General features: G+C 42.3%; 1 protein-coding gene across 1 annotated transcript in view; it reads left to right on the top strand.

Moving 5' to 3' along the window:
* The window catches only part of TES (testin LIM domain protein), a 156,018-nt gene that overhangs the window by 97,178 nt on the left and 35,852 nt on the right, over positions 1-22,988 (top strand). The window contains exon 5 of the mRNA XM_069228929.1: positions 4,458-4,673. Within this exon, the coding sequence (XP_069085030.1) occupies positions 4,458-4,673 (216 nt within the window). The remainder of the gene's footprint in view (positions 1-4,457; positions 4,674-22,988) is intronic.

Raw genomic sequence — 22,988 nt, 5'->3', positions numbered from 1 at the left:
TTGGCCTCTGGAGTCTGTACTAATCACCTGTGACTGGAGTGATGCTTTGCATTAGGGAGAGACTGACATTGGCAGGAAATCTCACTACATTTCTGCCCCATTACATAGATTTGCTGCAATCTGAACTGTACTACAGGCATATATATGGGGAAGAGGGTTTCAACTATGGCTAGATGTTAAAAAAAAAAAAAAGTCTCATGCTGGACACCGTTGAAAAAAAATAAAACACAACAAATGAATTACTTTGAAGAAGTCAAAATGAATTTGACCTTTCCGAGAATGAAAATTTGCTGTTTTCAAGTGAAGCACTGGGCTATGCACCCAGTAGAAAACGCTGAGGCTGTTAAAGAGCTAATAATCTTTGGAAAATGGGCAGTGGGGATGTGATCTTGTCCAGCAACTCATCTCCACCATTTACAGGTTTATTCCAACCAGCTGCTCTGGGAAAGTCACTGGACCAGAAAAAGACAGGTGAGGGACTTGGGAAGGGAAGTCAGCGAGGAGGAATAAGTTTGAGAGATCCATTAGACCATCTTTGGAATGTATCAGGAAGGGAAGTACTCCGCAAAATACCCATGTATTGATACTTGAAGCCATAGAAACGTCACTCGCAGATCAAAGAGATCAGAGCAACCACATCATTTCTACACTAACAAAATCATAAACTATAAAAACATTAGGATGACGTTCTGATGGTGATCGAAAATATATCCCAGACAAAGAATCTGCATCACCCTCATAAGGTTATACTGGATTTGTCTCAACCTAGATCATGTTCACTTTCTTCCCATAGTACGAAACAAAAAAGTTGAAGTGGTGCTTCAATTACTTTTTGAAACTATGGGGAAAGACATGAAGAGACTGTTTGGCTCGAGTTTGAGATTTCCTAGCAATAGCAGAGATCACCATGTCCATGGATAACAAAGTACTCCACAAGGATTGGTCCTCCTTCTTGGAATACCTCGCTATAGAATATGTGGAACTCACATGTCCACGCTACTTGAGGACTGAGGCCGAGCTTTTGACAGATTCAGGGGCTTATGGATCTCCGGTTTTACCTTTGACTTTTGGCAAATATGACTAATTCATCGTAGTGCTATGGTTCAGTGCATGATGGGGAGAGGGGGGGCCTTGGGACGGGGTATTTTATTTGTTTTCAAATAGTTCCAGTTTTGTTCACATTGTGTCTTTCGCCATCCGGGAATGTAGGCTATTTTATATGTTAAAGGCTACAATTAAATATACTAAGTTCAATCATAAGAGATGGGCCTTTCCTAGACGAACAAACCAAGGAGCGTAGGCCAGGACAGAGAGGGTGATTTGCATTTCAAACGGAGTCCAACTTGCAATTGACCAAGCCCCAAATTTCCCATCCTCTAAGATGTAAAATTGTCTAATACATACCTCTGGCAGTGATCTAGATCCAACAACTGTGTGATGCACAGAAATGTATATGTGTAAGAAAACCTAAACTAGCATAATAAACGAGACCCTTGCTATTGTAAGGCAGATCATCACTAGCCCTTGCAGTGGGCATTTTAGTGCCTTATGCTGTAATTGGCTTATTAGGCATACTGGAGAATTTGAGGCACTGCCTTCTCTTAAGTGGCAACAGTGAACAGGTGTGCTAAGCGTGGCTACTCCTCAGAACACACATTCATGTGTGCATATCTGGTTATATCTTGCCAGATTAAGATTGTATGCAGACATCTGAGGTGCTGCAAGGGCGTTTGATGCCATCCCTGATCATTTTAACCTGTGACTAGACATTTGAAGTTTCGCCTGAACATGTAAAACAGTTCTTACTTGCACAGTAGTTGTACCTGGGCATTTCAATCTATAATTCGGCATAAGAAGTTGTACTTGGTTGAATTACTTTTCTTTGGGTGTTCTTAGGTGAGTGGTTGCTGTGCCCATGGTTCATCATAGCAGCACCTTGTTAATATATGGATGGTATTCTTAATACATGTCTGCTTTACAATTGCCTATCTTTCATGTTTGAGAGTCTGTTTTACTTCCCTGGTGGTGCTGTGTTTTTTTATGTCAATGTTCATGTGACATCACGGCTTGCAAGGTGATTGGAGGTGGTCGAGGTGAGATGATATAATTTCTTGTAACGTTCAAAGTCATGTAACCTCTGCTATCCCTGGCATTCTGATGAATCCAAGTACATGACATAGACATTTAACTGATTGGATGATGCTGCATTCACCATCCCACGGTCCCCTCACCTCATTTAAAGATTGCAGACTGTTAGATTTCCAGTTTTAGAGATTCAGCTGGTCCCTCTATTGAAACGCTTTAGCTGGAAGCTCACTGGCCACAGAGCAGCCTCCTTTAGGGCATTGTGCCCTAAATTATGCCATTTTTTATGTTGGGCCTTTTCAACACTGTTTGCATCAGCCATGTGTACAGTGGTGGTTGCTAAAATGATAAAAGACCCTCTGCTTTGGAATTGTTTCTGCAAACTTGCCAGCAGGGCCACGGGCAAGCTGTCAGAATTCTCGAAGTATGGTGTGTGTTTCTCCAGCAGATGTGAGTCCTTTTCCATCCAGGCAGGTTCAAGGACCTCCCACCACACTCTACACCGAAGAATATCCCTTCTTTTCTATTATATTAGCTACTTAGGTTCGGTAAAAATCATCCAAGGCTAGTCACACAAATTATCAGTGTGACAAAAATGACCACTTCAGACAAGACTTTATTATTGGCCATTGCATGCATGATTACTAGGGGTGACCACTTCAGTGCCTCGGGCAAGGTCACCAGCAAGAATGTAGAAAATAAAGCTTCATCAGTCTTATTTTGAATGCCTTTACGTGTCGTAGCAGTCACACACACAATGCCCTCTGGCATGTATGAAAAAACATCAATAACACGACTCTCCAATACAGCATGAATTACTGTTTTAAAATCATCCCTAGCATTTTTTCCTGCAGAAATCAGCTGATAAGTTTTTTAAAATGCACACATTGTACTTTGAATACATTATTTTGAGGTTTGGAAACCTACTTAATTCAACTAGTCAACGTGTTTTGTTTACTAAGTTGGACTACACATAGGATAGCTACTCACAAGTAGCTTGAGAACCCAGGTCTACACCCTACCAATAACAATGATGTTCCCAGATGTGCACAAAATCAGATATTTACTATCAGTAGCAATTACCAGTTTGATATTTAATGTCTCCTTGTTTCTCTTTCTCTTGTGACATCCGATTGCTGCACAAATTGTTCATTCTTTTTCCAGCGCTTTCTCACCCCCTCGTTGTGTGTATCCTTACCTCCTTCTGTGATTGTCTGTTTCCTTCTTTCCCACTTCCCGTCTTCTTCTTATTCCCTTTATCCCTTGTCCTTCTCTCTGAATGTGGAATCGTTAAACAAAATAGAATTAGATGATCAATCTGTTTCTACTATCTCTTCACATGATATCAGATATTATATAGTTGATTGGCTAAATGCCGCATTACTGTATTTCATGCCAGTGAATACCTCGGTATTGAACCCCTACTACTTGGAAAAGCCACCAGAGTGCAATAAGCAGGACTTTTGAGCATGATCTTCTCCAATAACGGACCCACCATTTAGATCGCCATCCACAACTACACTTTGGTGTTGTGCTGATTAAAATGTTGACTTTTTTCGCCTCCTTTTTTTCGCCCCTGTAACTGCAAGAAACATTTTTGGATCAAAACAGTCTCCCTCAGAGCTGATACTTCTAGGACAATTGACTAAGATTTTCTATTAGAATTGGTTTCCTTTTGATCGGAAAGGGACAAAACATGTTTTTCCTAAATAGCAGTCATGTCCTATGCACACGATGAAGTGCATTGAATGTTACTTGCGATTGAGTTCTGCTGCTGCTGTACCCTTATGTTGATCATCGTCCTCATAAATCATGTCAAGTCAACCATTTCCTCCGTTTGGAACTAACAAGTCAAGTAGTTGAACACATGAATTTATGCTGCATAAAGCATTGGCTTTTCATCGGGCTTCTATACAAATATTGTATTACGTATGATAAACTTCATTCATTTTTAATCTGTTTGATGGGAAACACACCTACATGCTATCCCAAATCAGGGTTCTTGGATTTCTTTATGTACATACTATGAATTGAACCTCCCACCCCTTCATAAGTAATGCGCCTCTATCATCCAAGCAATGAGTTCGTTCTATATTAAAACTGAATAAATAATGTAATTAGATTTCCTGCATTTTTTTAGCACACATGGGATATTAAAAATGCATTTCATTTACTTCACTTGTGAGTTAAAATTAAAATGTGAAAGACTTACGTACCTGTAGAGATTATGCAAGGATGAACATTGGAGAATGGTGTATTCTTTATTTGAAATAAAAATGTTGTTTTGCTGATCATACTTCAATTTAAATGTGACGTGGTGCACGGCAATATTAGATAAGTATTCATTTAGTCAAACTGTGTCTTTGTTACAGTCATGTGTCCATTGCAAACTGAACATGAAGGAAGGTGACCCCGCAGTATATGCCGAGCGTGCTGGCTATGACAAGTTGTGGCATCCGGCTTGCTTCGTGTGCTCAACTTGCAGTGAGCTTCTGGTGGATATGATCTATTTCTGGAAGAACGGCAAACTCTTCTGTGGCCGACATTACTGCGACAGTGAGAAGCCCAGGTGTGCGGGCTGTGATGAGGTGAGTTATTAATTGGGCAGATGGTCTTCCTTCCTTAGCTCAGATTACCAACAGCAACTGACTCTCAAGGGCTGGAATACAGCTTAAGTTTCTCAACACTCACCCTCTCAGGATGTCTCTCAGTACGGAGCAGTGGACTCTTAGAGCATATGTTTTCCACCCAACGCTCCCCCTCTTATGTGGAAGCGAGTAAGGGAGCTCCTGAAGCATCCCTACCTCTTATTACATCTCCTCTTTTTTTTCCTCCGGTCCTTTCCTCTCCCCCACATTTTTCTTTTGCATTTGGACCATCAAGGGTGGTAAGGACATATTTCATCACTCACCCAGGTAGTCCCAGATATGTCCTAAATCAGTGGTTCCCAACCTGTGGTCCAGGGACCACTGGGAGTCCGTGAAGCATCTTCAGGGGGTCTGTGACTGCTTAGAAAATTAATGAAATATTAACTGATTAATAAAGTGTATATAAAGTGGCTAAATGTACAAATGAAAATGTACAAACTAACTGTACATGTCGAGGAATTTGAAATTGAAGGCAAACATTAAATTAGTATCCTCCGATCGATTTGCTGGAGCACTGCAGGGGCATCAAGCAGAATATAGTATGGGCGATGTGTGGCTTCAATTTAATTTAAAAAAGCTCCAACCTTCTTATTAAAATTAAGAATTGTATTTTTTTTTATTGTATTTGTTTGCAAAATAAATGAAAATGTGTTATTGTTTGTGTATGTGTTTGATGGAATGCTTGTTTCTGTATTTTTTGTGTATTGTTTTGTTGTTTTGCGGTTCAAAACATGAACAATGTTTAGGATTGGATCCCCGTCTTCCAGTAATGACTCGGTGGGGGTCCCCGGATTTCAATAATGATTCACTGGGTGTACTTGGGTTCCAGTAATGATAAAGTGGGGGTCCACTGAAGTCAAAAGGTTGGAAACCACTGTTCTAAATGCATCCTGTTGTTTTAGAGTACCCTTATTTAATTGCTCCCCCTGCCAAAAATGGCTTATAGAAAGTTACAACAGAGCTCGGATATTGCTTTTTATCCTGTGGGTTGGATTATTGTAAATTACTGAATTTATAAAATGCTACAATCCTTTGCCCCATGCACACTAAGGGTTTGATATGAAGCTGGAAGGAGGGGTATCCCCGGATGGGATACAGCTCCACCCAATTATTGGTGGTGCTGATTTCCCACAGCCAGATTTACTAGGTGCAGAAACATCTGATCCGAGTTTTGCTGGCCCGAAGTCCGGCTGGTAAAATGTCTGGAGGCTTGGGCTGCAAGTGCAGCTCGGATCTGGTTGCTGTCTCCCTAGACACCTCCATTGGGAATGGGTCGGGGCAGGCTTGTAATCCTCCACTGCCACCTTCCGCGTCCTCCACCTATACCCCTTGCCAGCCTCCCCCTCCTATTTACCATATGCTCAGAGTAAATGGTGAATGAAACCAGGTAATCCACAAAAAAGTGTGCGGAATTGGGCCTGAAATAGGATCCGCACAGCTATTCCCCATCCTGTGGAGATGAACTTGTAATAGCCAGATTTATGTGTGGGGATATCACTTGGAAATGTTATTTCCGGCCACAGTAGCCTCACATGTAAACTGCCTACTTGTAATGGGACTTACTAGGTACTATTTATCACCATACAACTAAGAAGATAAAGATCAATCTCTGCAGTATTGTTCATAGCTAAATTTTTTGACAGGAATATTTTTAAAATTACAATTTAAATATTGTTTTAAAGTAAGTTTTGGTTTTAACGACGTTTTCATGTAGCCATGCTGGTGCAGTGCATGGTACTCTTTTGCTCTGAGTGTCTTTCTATGACGTTATTGGTGGGCTTTAACTGTTCTCCAGTTGTAGTCTGGCAAAAGAAGCGCCTGTCAGATGGCTTTAATCTGCTATTGATGAAGCTCAAATGTGAAATTTTGGCCAATGTGAACACCCATAGTAGTGATAAAGTTGAGTATTTTTATTTTATTTTTATTTTATAAAACACTCAATCACCAGAAGCGTTTCAAAGCGCTGGGCGGTAAGAGTACGGCAGTGGAACGCAGCTATAGAGGAAATGCTTTAGTTTGGCTGGGAATCCAAACGGGGGTGTTTAATTTACTCCCTAGGCAGAAATACCTTGAAAGAGAAGCTCCTTTCAGTTAATGCCCCAGCCACAGGTATCTGAATATGCGCGTTAGGTTTAGAAGCTAACTTGAAGTTTTTCATTTTAACAGTAATTTGTCACATCCATGCTACCTTTTCGTAGCCCAGATTTTTGGAGGTGTTTGAACGGATGTTTCATGGCGCCCCCTTAGTTTAGCGTTGCCACATCGTAAGAATCGAAGACGGGTCCGTCGGCGTTGACACGTGTGTAATAGGGATTCGTTTTGGTATGCGTTCTTTCTTTTTGCCTGATGCCCAGTATGTGGCGCTGTCTGATTCCCAGCATATGAAGTGTACTTTCTATTTATGGGGGCTCTCTACTTTAAGAGGAGCCAACAGGCCCTGTGCAAGAAGATTTCGACTGCATGGAGAGCGGCACAGTATTGTTTTATTTGCTTAAATCTCTGCTAACATTTCTTATAATTAGGGTAAAGTAACACTAAATCAGCTTGCCTAGCCCTGTTGGCAAAAAAAATAATATATAAAGGCCTGCTCACATCATACTTTGTACCTCGAGCGCACTCTAGTGTCTATTCGTTGTAGGTGCACTATGCCAACCTAACTGTACCTTCCCAGTGAAGCAGCAACCAATTGTATATGACATTAATAGTTTCACATGGACCAAATTGTAGTAGCCTGAAGTCGGCGTTTGAAGTGCATAAAGGAAAGTGTGGCAACTGTGATTGTGAGTACAGTGGGGGCGTGGTCAGCAAATGTGGGCACGCGGTCACAGACGTGGCTAAAAAATAAAATATTCTGTAAGCTATTTTGTTGATCTTTCACCAACAGGCGACTGCATGTGAAATACGATATATGATCACACTTCAAATGGGCAATAAATGAGACTTAAATTTAGTTTGGTCATTCGATCACCTCAGATGACCGTAGATGTAATTACACAGTCACGGATTTGAACCCTGGTCGGTCCAGTGGGGAAATACCGACGTGTGTCTATAGTGCTAAGAGGTTAACGCCTGTGCTAGAAAGCACTGTGAACAAGCAAGTCATTAGTTCAAAAAGTATAGTACACACAGTAAGGAGACAGGTTCCAGAATGTGCAAAAACGTTTAGTTTCAATGTTTACAGTACTTTCAAAACTTATTCTAGTAATACGCGAATTGTACTAGTGCAACCCTTTTTTATAGGTTTGCCTTAAAAGTGCAAATTCCAGAATATGTCCCATGCAGCCTTTTGATTAGCATATTAAACAAATGCTAACATTGGCATGCCCTACAGGTAGCGGGCACCCTGCAGAGAAGACTTTCTTCGTCTTTAGCTGTTTGTCCCTTTTCTCAATTCACGTAGAGGATTTCCTTCTTATCCCCTTTCAATCTGCAAGAACTCAACTGTTCAGAAACGGGTGATTTTTAAAGAAAAAATATGGGAACTATTTTAATCGAATTAATAAAGCCTGGGAACGTTGCACCCCTGCGCACTTCGACCTCCGCCTAAAGTGAATGTTAAAGTTCTGCGTCCGAGTACGTTTGAGGGATCACGGTGCTGACTAAAACCCAAGCGGACATTGACAGGGGGAAGTTGAAATTTTAAAACAGTCACTTGTGGATTGGACTTTGTTGGCATGTGTCTTTAAAAGGGTCCTTTCATCGCCCAGGCCCTCTTGGCATTTTACAAACCCAACCAACGAATTGTCTATAACTGGCACAGTATTTCTTGTTGACAAAATATCCAGTGACTCACCACAAACATTAGTTATGTGCCAGAAACAGATTTCGATTGTTTTCTTAATAGCACCATTTTTGTAATGAGTTGAAAGATGTGGTCATCTTATTTTTATCAAAGTTATGTTCCGTGTCTAACAAATTAGGGGCCCCATTCACAAAGATAAAATTAGACTAAAAATCTAACTTTACTATGAGTAAAGTTAGACTTTTGGTCTAGACTTAGACTTTTGGTCTAAGTTTAGACTTTTGGTCTAACTTTGTGAATCGGGCCCCAGATTTTTTTTCTCAGGTACAGTCGGTTGTGTATAACAGAGTCTGACTAATAATGTATCTAAATTCATTTGGTGTAGACAGACTTGTTAAATGTGGATAGTGGAGGAGACCGGAAACATCCACAATGTTATAATTTTGATTTAAACAAAATAAATACACTTCATAAATGAAAATGTTTAATTATAATTGATTATAGAATGGTGGTGAGTCTCTTGCTCGGTAATATTTAAGTTGTACATTCAGTCCCCTAGTCAAGCTGGGCCTTTGAGTATAGTAACAGTGTTACAGGCTTACTCGTCAAGGTGAATTAATCCAACATCTCAGGTTCCTAAAGCACAGAATTAGACACTGAATGCAGTGGTTAAGGGACTACTCAGAACGAGCACAAAATAATGTGGTGTGCCACTCAGAGGCCACCATTACTTGGGTACAGCATGGGTGTTCTGTGCGCACTTTAGGCAAGGAGCTAATCTGTCAGACAAAAGGGCTGTGGGTTCTATGACAATTAAGGGATACACCATTAATTTCAAACTGTTGAGGCAGTATATGTCTCTTCGATACCAGCTTTGCAAAGTTCAGTAAGCAGCAATGTGACGAGTCAGTCAGTCAAAAACATATGTTTATTTAGTCCTTAGCCTTTAAAACACTTTATCACATAAAAACTGCAGTGTGCACAATTAAATACTGTACCATAAAACACAATAAAACATATCCCGACCATATAAAACCACGATATACAACACCCCTGTTATTTAAAATAATTTTGCTCCCTCAACCTGGTAAATAAATTACATTATTATGTTTTAAAGTTGTACCAACGGAAATTAAAAATCAACCCATTACACACGTCACATCTAGGAATCTCATGTTCATCAGTAGGTCAATTGCTTGTCCCCAATCTCTAATGCCATATTTTTTAAAAAATAGGCTTTAGGCACTTTACCTGTTGGGGTAAAAACCACAAACTATCTACCATGATATGAAGAGAGTTCGTTTTTACATTAAGACCACATTGGCAGATTTTCCTTTCATCTTGCAGAACCTCCTGATTCCCTGACATAAAAACTAGGTTTATTCCACATGAAACCTTAATATACTTTGGCACATCTTCATGTTCGGAATCTTTTTCAAATAGGGAAAAATGTCATTGTTCTCCCAGGAATTTAGTAAATGTGAGAGTGAACATTTATTACTCAGGTGCAAAAGATACTATTCCCTGGAGACCTGTTTTAATAACCTTTTAAACTCTGCCTTACTTAATCTAACCTCATCAATACCCCTTGTTACCTGTATTTTGTAATGCCCTGGTGCAAGCCTGAATTCTTCCTTTTACTCCCCATGACCAAGATAGTTTGCTTTGTAGTATCCCTTTTTTTTTTTTTACAAAACAGAGAGCTTTCCGATATCCCCGCTCCTTAAATTCATGGCCAAAATTTTAATCTCCATACACAAGCAAGCTGTGTCCACTCTAATAAACCTGTCTCTACTCTAACAGCCTGCGACATAGTGGAGGATGGGAGGCAGTGTAGCTTTTTAAAGCACCTTTCTTCTTCCAGGTCCCAGCTCATTTTACCCTCTATACACACCACCTCCACCCCATGCATGAACTGCGTTCTTACCATAGCTTGAGAATCCCGCAGTACCGGTAGTAGAGAAGGCCTCCCATATCATTTGTCAAATTTCCTTAGCCCTGCTATTGATACCAATGCTTTTTCTTGTGAAGAGGTGAGGTGGTCCTTCTAACCTAAGTTGTGGGAAAACCATACCCCTAGGTATTTATATATATTCACTCTCTATATTTTAGCTTTATTAAATACCCATCTCACATTCTTCTTGTGGTTGCCTATTATGAGCACCTTGTTTTTTTCCATAATTATTTAAAAAAAATTCTTAATATAGTATTCCCCGAATATATTCAGTTTTCATTATAGTCCGATTCCTGTTCGATCAAAAATCACTAAATTGTCCTCATATAAAAGACAACTGATATGTCTGTTATGAATTTTAGGGCTAAAAGCATTTAGCAGGCTTAAAACCTTGGGAAGATTGTCCAGAAACAGAGGAAACAGCGTTGGGGTTGTTAGCGCGTCGGACCTTAATAAGTAAACTTACAAGGGGACGCTAATAGGTAGATGAACCTTTGGACTCACAATTAAGATGATCTCACCATACCCCCAGTACATGCAGACCAATAATCAATCAAAAATAACATCAGTAATCAATTACATGAATAAACAGTGGAGTAAGTAATTGTCACACACCATGACCTTTCAGTCATGAATAACCAGGTCTTTTAGTAAAAGTTAGAATATTTATTTCCCTATATTAACAATGCTAACATCATATAAATTAATATCAAAATCAAATGATACACATACAGAAACAACAATGGCTGTCAAAAGCAACAGAAGAACCACAATCTAATCAAAGCTTGATCTATTACACATTCTACGGTTTCGGTGCAAATTAATCACAAGAACAATTGCGCGAACAATATCACAAACATTTAGATTCACCAGAGAAATTCATCAAGCATTATTCCCTAGTGGCAGACTTTCATTAGTGAGAGTCCTTATCTAACACCAGATTAGCATCAGCATGTTGGGCTTCATGCAGAACAATTTAGTAACACAAATTTGAAAAACATCTAACTATGGCTCTATCAAAACAATGCGGTTGGTACCTGTTAGACCTGATAGCCTTAGGGTAGTCACCCCTAACTTTTTGCCTGCCTCCCTCCACTTTGTGGACACTGTTTTTGCTGGTTTTTAGACTCTGCGCACTTTACCACTGCTAACCAGTGCTAAAGTGCATATGCTCTCTCCCTTAAAACATGGTAACCTTGAATCATACCTGATTGGACTATTAATTTACTTATAAGTCCCTAGTAAGGTGTACTTTATGTGCATAGGGCTGGTAAATTAAATGCTACTAGTGGGCCAGCAGCACTGGTTGTGCCACCCACTTAAGTAGCCCCTTTTCATTGTCTCAGGCCTGCCATTGCAAGGCATGTGTGTGCAGTTTCACTGCCACCTCGACTTGGCATTTAAAAGTACTTGCCAAGCCTAGAACTCCCCTTTTTCTACATATGTCACCCTTAATGTGTGCCCTAGGTAACCCCTAGAGCAGGGTGCTGTGTAGGTAAAAGGCAGGACATGTACCTGTGTAGTTATATGTCCTGGTAGTGTAAAACTCCTAAATTCGTTTTTACACTACTGTGAGGCCTGCTCCCTTCATAGGCTAACATTGGGGCTGCCCTCATACACTGTTGAAGTGGCAGCTGCTGATCTGAAAGGAGCAGGAAGGTCATATTTAGTATGGCCAGAATGGTAATACAAAATCCTGCTGACTGGTGAAGTCGGATTTAATATTACTATTCTAGAAATGGCACTTTTAGAAAGTGAGCATTTCTTTGCACGTAAATCCTTCTGTGCCTTACAATCCACGTCTGGCTGGGCTTGGTTGACAGCTCCTTGTGCATTCACTCAGACACCCCCCCAAACACAGGGTACTCGGCCTCACTTGCATACATCTGCATTTTGAATGGGTCTTCCTGGGCTGGGAGGGTGGAGGGCCTGCTCTCACACAAAGGACTGCCACACCCCCTACTGGGACCCTGGCAGACAGGATTGAACTGAAAGGGGACCTGGTGCACTTCTTAGCCACTCTTTGAAGTCTCCCCCACTTCAAAGGCACATTTGGGTATAAAACAGGGCCTCTGCCCTACCTCATCAGACACTTGCTGGAGAAGAAACCTAAACCAGAAACTACATCCTGCCAAGAAGAACTGCCTGGCTGCTCAAAGGACTCACCTGTCTGCTTTCTACAAAGGACTGCTGCCTTGCTGTTGGCCTGCTGCCTTGCTGAACTCTTGTCTGGCTGTGAAAGTGCTCTCCAAGGGCTTGGATAGAGCTTGCCTCCTGTTCCCTGAAGTCTCAGGACCAAAAAGACTTCTCTTTTTCACTTGGACGCTCTGTGCGCCGAAAATTTCGACGCACAGCTTGTTCCGCGGCGAGAAAAACGCCGCACACCGACGCTGATCGACGCGACGCTCTTGGGACGATCGGAAACCCGACGCACGGCTTCACAAGGACAACGCCATCCGACCTCTAGAGGAGAAATCGACGCAACACCTGCTGTGAGATCGTAATTTCGACGCGCAGCCCCTCAGAACGACGCACATCCGGAAAACAAGCAGGAAAATCCACGCACAGACCCGGGACATCTGGTAATCCCCGCGACCCACAGAAAGAGACTGTCCGCGCGCCGGAAAATGACGCACGACTTCCCCGCGTGGAAAATAACGACGCAAGTCCGTGTGTGCTGGGGAGAAATTGACGCACACACCCTTTTTCCACGCACCTCTTCCTTCGTGGCCCTCTGAGGAGATTTTTCCACTCCAAACCAGGTACTTGTGCTTGAAAGAGACTTTGTTTATATTCTTAAGACTTAAGACACTTTATATCACTTTTCAGTGATATCTCTACAATTTCCCATTGCAACTTAAATATTCTATATTTTTCTAAACACTGTGTGGTGTATTTTTGTGGTGCTATATGGTGGTATTGTATGATTTATTGCACAAATACTTTACACATTGCCTTCTAAGTTAAGCCTGACTGCTCGTGCCAAGCTACCAGAGGGTGGGCACAGGATAATCTTGGATTGTGTGTGACTTACCCTGACTAGAGTGAGGGCTTTTGCTTGGACAGGGGGTAACCTGACTGCCAACCAAAAACCCCATTTCTAACAGCACCTAAAAACTAAAAGCAAATAGGCATAACATACACATGGGTACATTAATATCTCTCCTCATTTGGCTCGGCAAGCTAAGATAGTCTTTGTCATCAGGACATCAGTTCAGTCAGCAAGGCATCAGGATTCAGCATCAAAGTTCAGAAAACGCAAAGTCTTTAAGCAGCTCGAAAGAATTGAGGTAAACCCTCCAGAAGGATAGAAAGAATGGTGTAGCGTTTCTTGGTGCAGTCCCGTTAATTAAAATTCCCAAAACTACTTCCCAAATCCCCATTGGTCAAGGGATCGCATGTTCACACTTTGTCCAATAAAACTATCACTCCAAATCTATGAACTCTACCACTACTCCGTTCACATGTCACCAATTGGTTTTCTCCTGCAATGTCTTCATCATCCGGCTCATCAGGTAACAATATTGTTGCAGCTTCTACTCCAGTCGGTATCTCCATTGTTCTCCTCCTGAGAAAGTCAGACTTACACACATATTGTTACATTTAGCAACAACAGCATCTTCAAGCAGTCGGTTCAAATGAAAAAAGATTCTCAGCTACGAGCACATTTACACAATACAGTGGAAAATCACTCTCTAGGACAGCCATTTATTAAATTTTAATAAATATAGCTTGACATGAGGCCGGGTAACTAGGCCAAGACATTCGCTAAGTTAAGGCCCACAATTAATAAAGCTAATACATAATGCATAACCCTTAATATGACATATTAATACACTAATCGTACATATACTCAACATTTCATATTAATACCATTAATAAGTACACGTTGTGAACATTGACGGCCACTTATCGTGATCACATTTTCACATTTGTGCATTATTTTTCTATGTTATTATATTTTTAACACAAATCCATTACTCAGAATACATGAACACCTATTAATAATTTTTATTAAAACACCTGCACTAGCAATCCCTCCTCTGATCACTAAATGTGTCATCACACTAACTACCAACCACAATTTTTTCAGTCAACTAAAATTCTGTCAATTCAGTTCCTTTATACTTTTGTTACCTTCTTGTATTTTCCCTAAACAATTTTTCCCTTTTCTTTTCTTCCCTCCTCTGATCATTCTCTGTCCTCTTCAATTTAATTCCTTTGCATAATTTACAGATTACCCATATTCCAGTTAGGCAAACTACAATAATTGATATCCCCTGCAAGATTTTCAATAGAATCCCATTCCAAACATTGTTGAGCCAATATCCCACTGAAGCAAAACCTTTGACAACCTTTTCCCAAACACCTGGTTCTTTCAAGTCCTTCAAATCAGCACTTTCATTAGTCAGATTAGTAATTAAGTCTTTAATTTCTTTACTATTATTAGGAATATATGAGCAACAATGACTAGAATTAATCATTCTACAAACTCCGCCATCCTTCGCTAAAAGAATGTCTAAAGCAAGATGATTCTGAAGAGTCATAGCTCTTTCAGCACCTTCTTCAGTATCTATCAGGAGTATGGCACTTGAAAAAATTGTTAGCATGTTATCCACAATAGTAGACAACTTTCAAATCTTTATTGAATTCTGAAAATCTTCTACTGAAGGAATCATTGCTCCAAATATATCTCCCACTGTACTAGAATTAGACTCCCTCCTCTGTCTCATATAATGTAATTCAGTAACTTTTTGGAAACTTCTTCAAATCATTTATTTGATAAATCTTTGGGAAATCAACACCCAAGTAACATGTGCCATACCATCCCCCTTGGAAGACGGTAATAAGCATTAAGACCACAGATCTAATAAATCCCAGGAATCGCCCAGACTTGTCCATTCAACATAAACATCCCTTTACTCTGAAACAAAAACACATGTCTACATTCACTAGTTCCCACAAATAAAGTGTCAATGTATGATCTAGGCGTATATACAATACGCAATAACTATACTAATTTCCCTTGTGTTATAAGCATAATCATTCCTGTAAGTGCGTTTCTCTAAGCCTTTTTCTAACTTCTCCTTCAATGCTTTTCTTCTGTCCTCTGTGTGATCTAAGAAGATTTTCTCTAAAGGTGTACGCAAGCATGTTAAATTATTGCAGTGTGCATAAGCTGTAAGGAAATGCCTCCTTGGCATGGTTACCCCCTGACTTTTTGCCTTTGCTGATGCTAAGTTTTGACTGAAAGGGTGCTGGGACCCTGCTAACCAGGCCCCAGCACCAGTGTTCTTTCCATAAACTGTACCTTTGCTTCCACAATTGGCACAGCCCTGGCACTCATATAAGTCCCTTGCAACTGGTACTCCTGGTACCAAGGGCCCTGATGCCAGGGAAGGTGTCTAAGGGCTGCAGCATGTCTTATGCCACCCTGGGGACCCCCTCTCTCAGCACATGCACACTGCCTTACAGCTTGTGTGCGCTGGTGGGGAGAAAATGACTAAGTCGACATGGCGCTCCCCTCAGAGTGCCATGCCAACCTCACACTGCCTGTGGCATAGGTAAGTCACCCCTCTAGCAGGCCTTACCGCCCTAAGGCAGGGTGCACTATACAACAGGTGAGGGCATATGTGCATGAGCACTATGCCCCTACAGTGTCTAAGCAAAACATTAGACATTGTAAGTGCAGGGTAGCCATAAGAGTATATGGTCTAGGAGTTTGTCAAACACAAACTCCACAGTTCCATAATGGCTACACTGAAATCTGGGATGTTTGGTATCAAACTTCTCAGCACAATAAATGCACACTGATGCCAGTGTGGAATTTATGGTAACATGCACCCAGAGGGCATCTTAGAGATGCCCCCTGAATACCAACCCGACTTCTAGTGTGGGGCTGACTAGTTTCTGCCAGCCTGCCACAACCAGACGAGTTTCTGGCCACATGGGGAAAGTGCCTTTGTCACTCTGTGGCCAGGAACAAAGCCTGTGCTGGGTGGAGGTGCTTCACACCTCCCCCTGCAGGAACTGTAACACCTGGCGGTGAGCCTCAAAGGCTCACCCCCTTTGTTACTGCGCCCCAGGGCATCCCAGCTTGTGGAGATGCCCGCCCATCCGGTCACTGCCCCCACTTTTGGCAGCAAGGCTGGGGGAGATAATTAGGAAAACAAGGAGGAGTCACCCACCAGTCACGACAGCCCTTAAGGTGCCCTGAACTGAGGTGACCCCTGCCTTTAGAAATCCTCCATCTTAGTTTTGGAGGAGTCCCCCAATAGGATTAGGGATGTGCCTCCCTCCCCTCAGGGAGTAGCCACCCTCCAGGACAGTTGTCATTGGCTACTGCCCTCCCAGACCTAAACACACCCCTAAATTTAGTATTTAGGGGCACCCCAGAACCCAGGAAATCAGATTCCTGCAACCTGAAGAAACAAGAAGGACTGCTGACCTACAAGCCCTGCAGAGAAGACGGAAGATGACAACTGCTTTGGTCCCAACCCTAACGGCCTGTCTCCTGACTCGAAAACCTGCAACCAGCGACGCATTCAACAGGGACCAGCGACCTCCGAAGCCTCAGAGGACTACCCTGGACTAAAGGACCAAGAAAGTTCAGTGAGCAGCGGCTCTGCTCAACTTCCACAACTTTGCAACTTTACAGAACTTCACTCTTCCTGCCGGAGGTGTAGGAATTCACACTGTGCACCCGACGTCCCCGGCTCGAGATCCAGAGAACAAACACCACAGGGAGGACTACCCGGCAACTGCCACCCCATGAGTAGACCGAGACGACCCCCCTGGACCCCCACAGCGACGCCTGCAGAGAGAATCCAGAGGCTCCCCCTGACCGCGACTGCTTGTAACAAGGGACCCGATTCCTGGACCAAGCACTGTTCCCGCAGCCCCCAGGACCAGAAGGAACCCAACATCAGTGCAAGAGTGACTCTCAGGCGACCCTCTGCCTTGACCAGTCAGTGGCTGACCCAAGTAGCCCCCCTGTGCCCTGCCTGCACCACTAGAGTGACCCCCCGGGTCCCTCCATTGAAACCAATACAAAACCCGACGCCTGCTTTGCACACTGCACCCGGCCGCCCCTGAGGGTGTGTTTTGTGAGCCTACTTGTGTCCCCCCCAGTGCTCTACAAAACCCCCCTGGTCTGCCTCCAAGGACGCTGGTACTTACCTGCTGGCAGCCTGGAACCAGAGCACCCCTGTTCTCCATAGGCGCCTATGTGTTTTGGGCACCACTATGACCTCTGCACCTGACCGGCCCTGAGCTGCTGGTGTGGTAACTTTGGGGTTGCCTTGAACCCCCAACGATGGGCTGCCTATGCCCAGGAGCTGAGACTTGTAAGTGTCTTACTTACCTCACAACTTAACCAATACTTACCTCCCCCAGGAACTGTTGATTTTTGCACTGTCTACTTTTAAAATAGCGTATTGCCATTTTAACAAAAACTGTATATATTATTGCTCTAATTCAAAGTTCCTTGCATTTTATGTATTTACTTCAAATCTTGAACTTGTGGTTCTAAAAATAAATTAAGAAAATATATTTTGTATATAAAAACCTATTGGCCTGGAGTTAGTCTTTGAGTGTGTGTTCCTCATTTATTGCCTGTGTGTGTACAACAAATGCTTAACACTACCCTCTGATAAGCCTATTGCTCGACCACACTACCACAAAATAGAGCATTAGAATTATCTAATTTTGCCGCTATCTTACCTCTAAGGGGAACCCTTGGACTCTGTGCACACTATTTCTTACTTTGAAATAGTACATACAGAGCCAACTTCCTACATAAGCCATACCAAACATCAATGTAGGCTGGAAGAAACCTCTAACTAATACTATGTCATTATCTTTAGCTATTCTACTAAAATACCAAATTCTAGGGACAAACGAAAACACCACATCATAATTTGAATAAAAGTACTAGATGTACTCCTGGTTATAAAATCTAGTTAGTAGCAGACTACAGCTTATTCCATATGTTAGTGGCAGACTATGGTACGTAACTCCTTCCTCATCTGGAATCTGCGTACACACAACAATTCTTCGCATCCACCGTCTCAACATACTCACTCAACAAGCGATAGAAGACATTAGAAGAAAGTTTTCCTTGCGCATTAGTACCCTCATGCAAATATTTCTCATCTAACCTAAACTTCTGTATTGCCATTAGTGCAGTAGTTGTCTAGGAAGAGGAAGTATGGTTGGCTTCACCCTTATCCAGAACAGACATACCCACAATCAACACCACAAACAATATCTCACACATAAGCGCCTAACCAATACTCATATATTTACAGCACCTAATATTCCTACTCTGCTGGCTAATGTTTCTCATGATTTGTAAAGAATCAGAAAGCAGAAGTAAAAATTAGAAAAGCTGCAGCAAAATGAAAAACAAAAAAACTCTTATTTGACCAGTTATTTACAGCTTTCAGTCTCACTTCCAGGATCCCTTATCAACAGTTGGTAAGCAGCATATCAAAATCAGGTTTCAAAAAGTCAAATCAGGCTATCAGTGTCTCTTCCGGTTACTTTCAACAGTTTCTTGTTATAGCAATTCTTTCAGATTGTTTCAACAGTTCAGTTCATCAGCTTCCTTCAAGTGCAAAAATACTGACCCGGAATGTCTCTATCAAAACAAAAAGACAAAAATTCTTGCTGCCATTTACTTGTAGTTGCATACGCCCATTCAGGACCTGCGTATCTTTCTCTTACTATTCTCTTTCTTTTCAACTTTCGATCACCGTTCAATTCTCCTTCACTTAGATCTTCTCAGTGGACCTTTTGTCAGTGTTCTCTTCAGAGTCGAACTTGAAACTTCTCCTTGTTCTGCAGTGTTTTCTCTTGACAGACCTACAACAGGTTCAGGAGGAGTCAGATCACAGTGACTTTGAGCCGTCTCAACTCCTTTCCCCTCGGGGTCTGGCAATTGCTCTGTTGGTCTCTCAAGGTCATCTGCTTCTGGGAAAGCCCTCCTCTGAATAGGCTGTCCTGGGGCCTCAATTGAAATAGGCTCTCCGTCTCCCTCCTGGAGGTCTTCTCCTTCGTCTCTCACAGGAGTGACTGAACCGTCCTCAATGGGCTCAGACCCGGTCTCAGTTCCCCTTTGTTCTCTTTCCGGCCTTAAGACTTGTTCCTCTGTTGTTGGTATTTTCAACAACTCTTCTTCCTCATGTTCCAGTGGATATGCCACTTTCTTTGTGTGACTGGCATGGATCCAATGCGGAATTCCAGCACACTTCACAACTGTGGTAGTTGTCAGAACTACCTGAAACTGCCCTTTCCAACAAGGTTCCAAACACAATTTCCTCACGTGTTTCCGGACCACAACCTAGTCTACAGCTCTCAGGTTGTGCCCTAGGTCATGGATCGGTGGCAGTGTGGTAGCCTCCACCTGCTGAGAGAAAGAGCAGACCACATCAGCCAGACCTTTGCAGTAGTCCAACACCATATCACCTGTCAAATTGACAAGTGCGTTTGCAGGCACCGCTGGCAACCTCATGGCTCGGCCCATAAGGATCTCATGCGGCGACAATCCTGTTTTCATGTCAGGGGTGTTTCTCATTGTAATCAAAACTAAAGGCAATGCGTCAAGCCATTTCAAATTCGTGGCCGCACACATCTTTGCAACTCTTGACTTCAAGGTACCCTTCATCTGCTCCACTTGTCCATATGCTTCAGGGGGTAACTACAGTGCAACTTCTGCTCAATGTTCAATGAGGCACACAGTAATTTAGGGCCAGATGTACAAAGCTTTTTGCACGTCGCAAACAGTGAAATTCGCTGTTTGCGATGTGCAAAAAGCACTTTGCAATGCACAAAACCTGTTTTGGGATTCGGTAACCTGGTTACTGGTTCGCAAAACGGGTTTGCAAGTCGCAATTAGGAAGGGGTGTCCCCTTCCTAATTGCGAGTCGCAGTGCAATGCAGGATCGCTTTGTGACCGCAAACGCGGTCGCAAACCAATCGCAGTTTGCACCCTTTTGAAATGGGTGGTAACCAATTCACAAAACGGAAGGGGTCCCCATGGGACCCCTTCCCCGTTGTGAATGGCACTGCAAATATTTATTCAGAGCAGGCAGGGGTCCTATGGACCACTGCCTGCTCTGAACAAATGAAACAAAAACGTTGAATTTTTCGTTTCTGTAATGCATCTCCTTTTCCTTTAAGGAAAACGTACTGCATTACCAAAAAATAAAAATAAAAGATTGCTTTATTAAGAAGCAGTCACAGACATGGTGGTCTGCTGTCCGCAGCAGGCCACCATCTCTGTGAAGGCCACCATTCGCAAGGGGGTCGCAATTGCGACCCACCTCATGAGTATTCATGAGGTGGGCCTTTGCGACCCCCTTGCGAATCACAGATGGTGTCAGGGACACCATCCAACATTCTGAATTGCGACTCGCAAATTGCGAGTCGCTCTGACTCGCAGTTTGCAGGTCGCAATTCAGAATGTTACTACATCTGGCCCCTGATTACTTCATTGTTGAAGTGACTTCCCCTTTTTGATTCTAAAGAGATCGGAAACCTGACATGTGGTATCAGTTCCCTAAGCAGTATTTTCACTACTGTGAGAATGTTATTTCTTCGTGTAGGGTAAGCTTCAATCCAGTGACTAAAAATGCAAACAACCACCAACACATATCTCAAACCTCCACACACAGGCATCTCAATAAAATAAAAACCATCTGGATTCTGCTGAATGGACCTCTTGCTCTTCCAATGTGGCTCAAATTAACCACTGTCCCTTTCCCCTCGTTCAATTGTTGGCAAATGACACGATGGCAAACAGCTTCAGCAACGTGTCTAAACCTTGGGTTGAACCAATCATGTCTGAACAACCAAATCATGGCATCCCTCCCAACATGTGCTTGTTCATGATAATACTTAGCCATTTGAGAAGACACACTATTTGGCAAAACCAATTGACCCTCTTATCAAACCCATAATTCATCTTGTCTTTGCACACATTTCCTTTTACTCCATGAACGTTTCTCCTCCCTGTCAACATTACTCTGCAACATTTTCAATTCCTCCAAGGTGTCAATTACTTTGAATGCAAAACTTGGACATGTTTCGTCTTCTTCAGGTAACATTTCCCACTTATCTTTAAACGATATACAGTTCACTGTGCAAAACCTTGCAACTTGATCCGCATATCCATTTCCCAATGATATAAAGTCCTGTGACTTCAGATGTGCATTGCATTTCACCACAGCAATCTTTTCAGGCATTTGAATAGCATGTAACAGTTCTTTAATCCTTTCACCATTTCTCACTGGTGAACCAGAAGAGGTCATGAAACCTCTCTGTAACCACAACTGGCCAAAATCATGGACTATTCCAAATCCATACTGGCTATCTGTATAGATTGTAACTTTCAGCTGAGCAGAAACATGGCACGCTTTAGTAAGGGCTACCAGTTCCGCTGCTTGGGCAGAATATACTCCTCGAAGCCAAGAAGCTTCCAAAATCCCAGTAATTGTGCACACGGCAAATCCTGCTCTCAGTGTCCCTGCATTGTGTCTCAGACAAGAACCATCAACAAAGATAATTTGGTCATTCTCTTATAATCGGGTATCTCTAATGTCAGGTCTCGATTTTATGCACAAGTCAGTTACTTCAAGACAGTCATGCTCAACGTCTTCCAATTTCTCAATTTCAACATTTTCATTGGGAAGTAAAGTTGCCTGGTTCAACACCGTACATCTTTTCAATGACTCATTTGGTGTCCCTAGAATACTCATTCCATATCTGGTCAATCTCGCACCAGTCAAATATTGGGTTTTTGTCCTTGTAAGTAGAATCTCAATAGAGTGAGGGACCATTATAGTCAGGGGATGTCCCATCACAATGCCTTCACATTGTTTAAGGCTTTGACGAACTGCTGCAACTGCGTGCAAACAGCCTGGTAAGGCTGCTGCAACTGGGTCCAAAGTAGCTGAAAAATATGCTACTGGGCAATTTACACCTCCATGGACCTGTCTCAGGACAGACAAAGAACATGCATCACGCTCATGACAAAACAATGTGAAAGGTTTTGTATAGTCGGGCATACCCAAAGCTGGAGCTTTGCACAGATTCCCTCTCAATTCAGTGAACGCTTTAATTCCAGCCAGGTCTAACACTATGGGATCAGTGACTTCCTTATGAGTCCGCTTTTGCAATGGTCTCGAAATGACTGAAAAATTTGGACTCCATTGGCAACAGTATCCAACCATCCCTAAAAACATCCTGACATCTCTCTGTGTGGTTGGGGGATTTATCTGCAATATGGCTGTAATCCTTTCTCTAGATATCATTCTTGATCCTTTCTCAATCTGGTGACCCAAGTATTTCACTACTTTTTGACAGTATTGCAATTTCAGCGGAGACACTTTATGACCATTCTTTCCCAAATGGTTCAGTAAGGCAATCGTGTGATACTTGCACTCGTCCCTTGTCTTGGACGCAATCGAGCAAGTCATCAATGCACTGTACCAAGGTCGATTGGAAAGGCAATTCCAACCACTCCAAATTCTTTTTCAAGATCTGATTGCATATGGAA

Source organism: Pleurodeles waltl, chromosome 4_1, assembly GCF_031143425.1.
Source record: "Pleurodeles waltl isolate 20211129_DDA chromosome 4_1, aPleWal1.hap1.20221129, whole genome shotgun sequence".
Taxonomy (NCBI): Eukaryota; Metazoa; Chordata; class Amphibia; order Caudata; family Salamandridae; genus Pleurodeles; species Pleurodeles waltl.
This window is presented reverse-complemented; position numbering and strand designations above follow the sequence as displayed.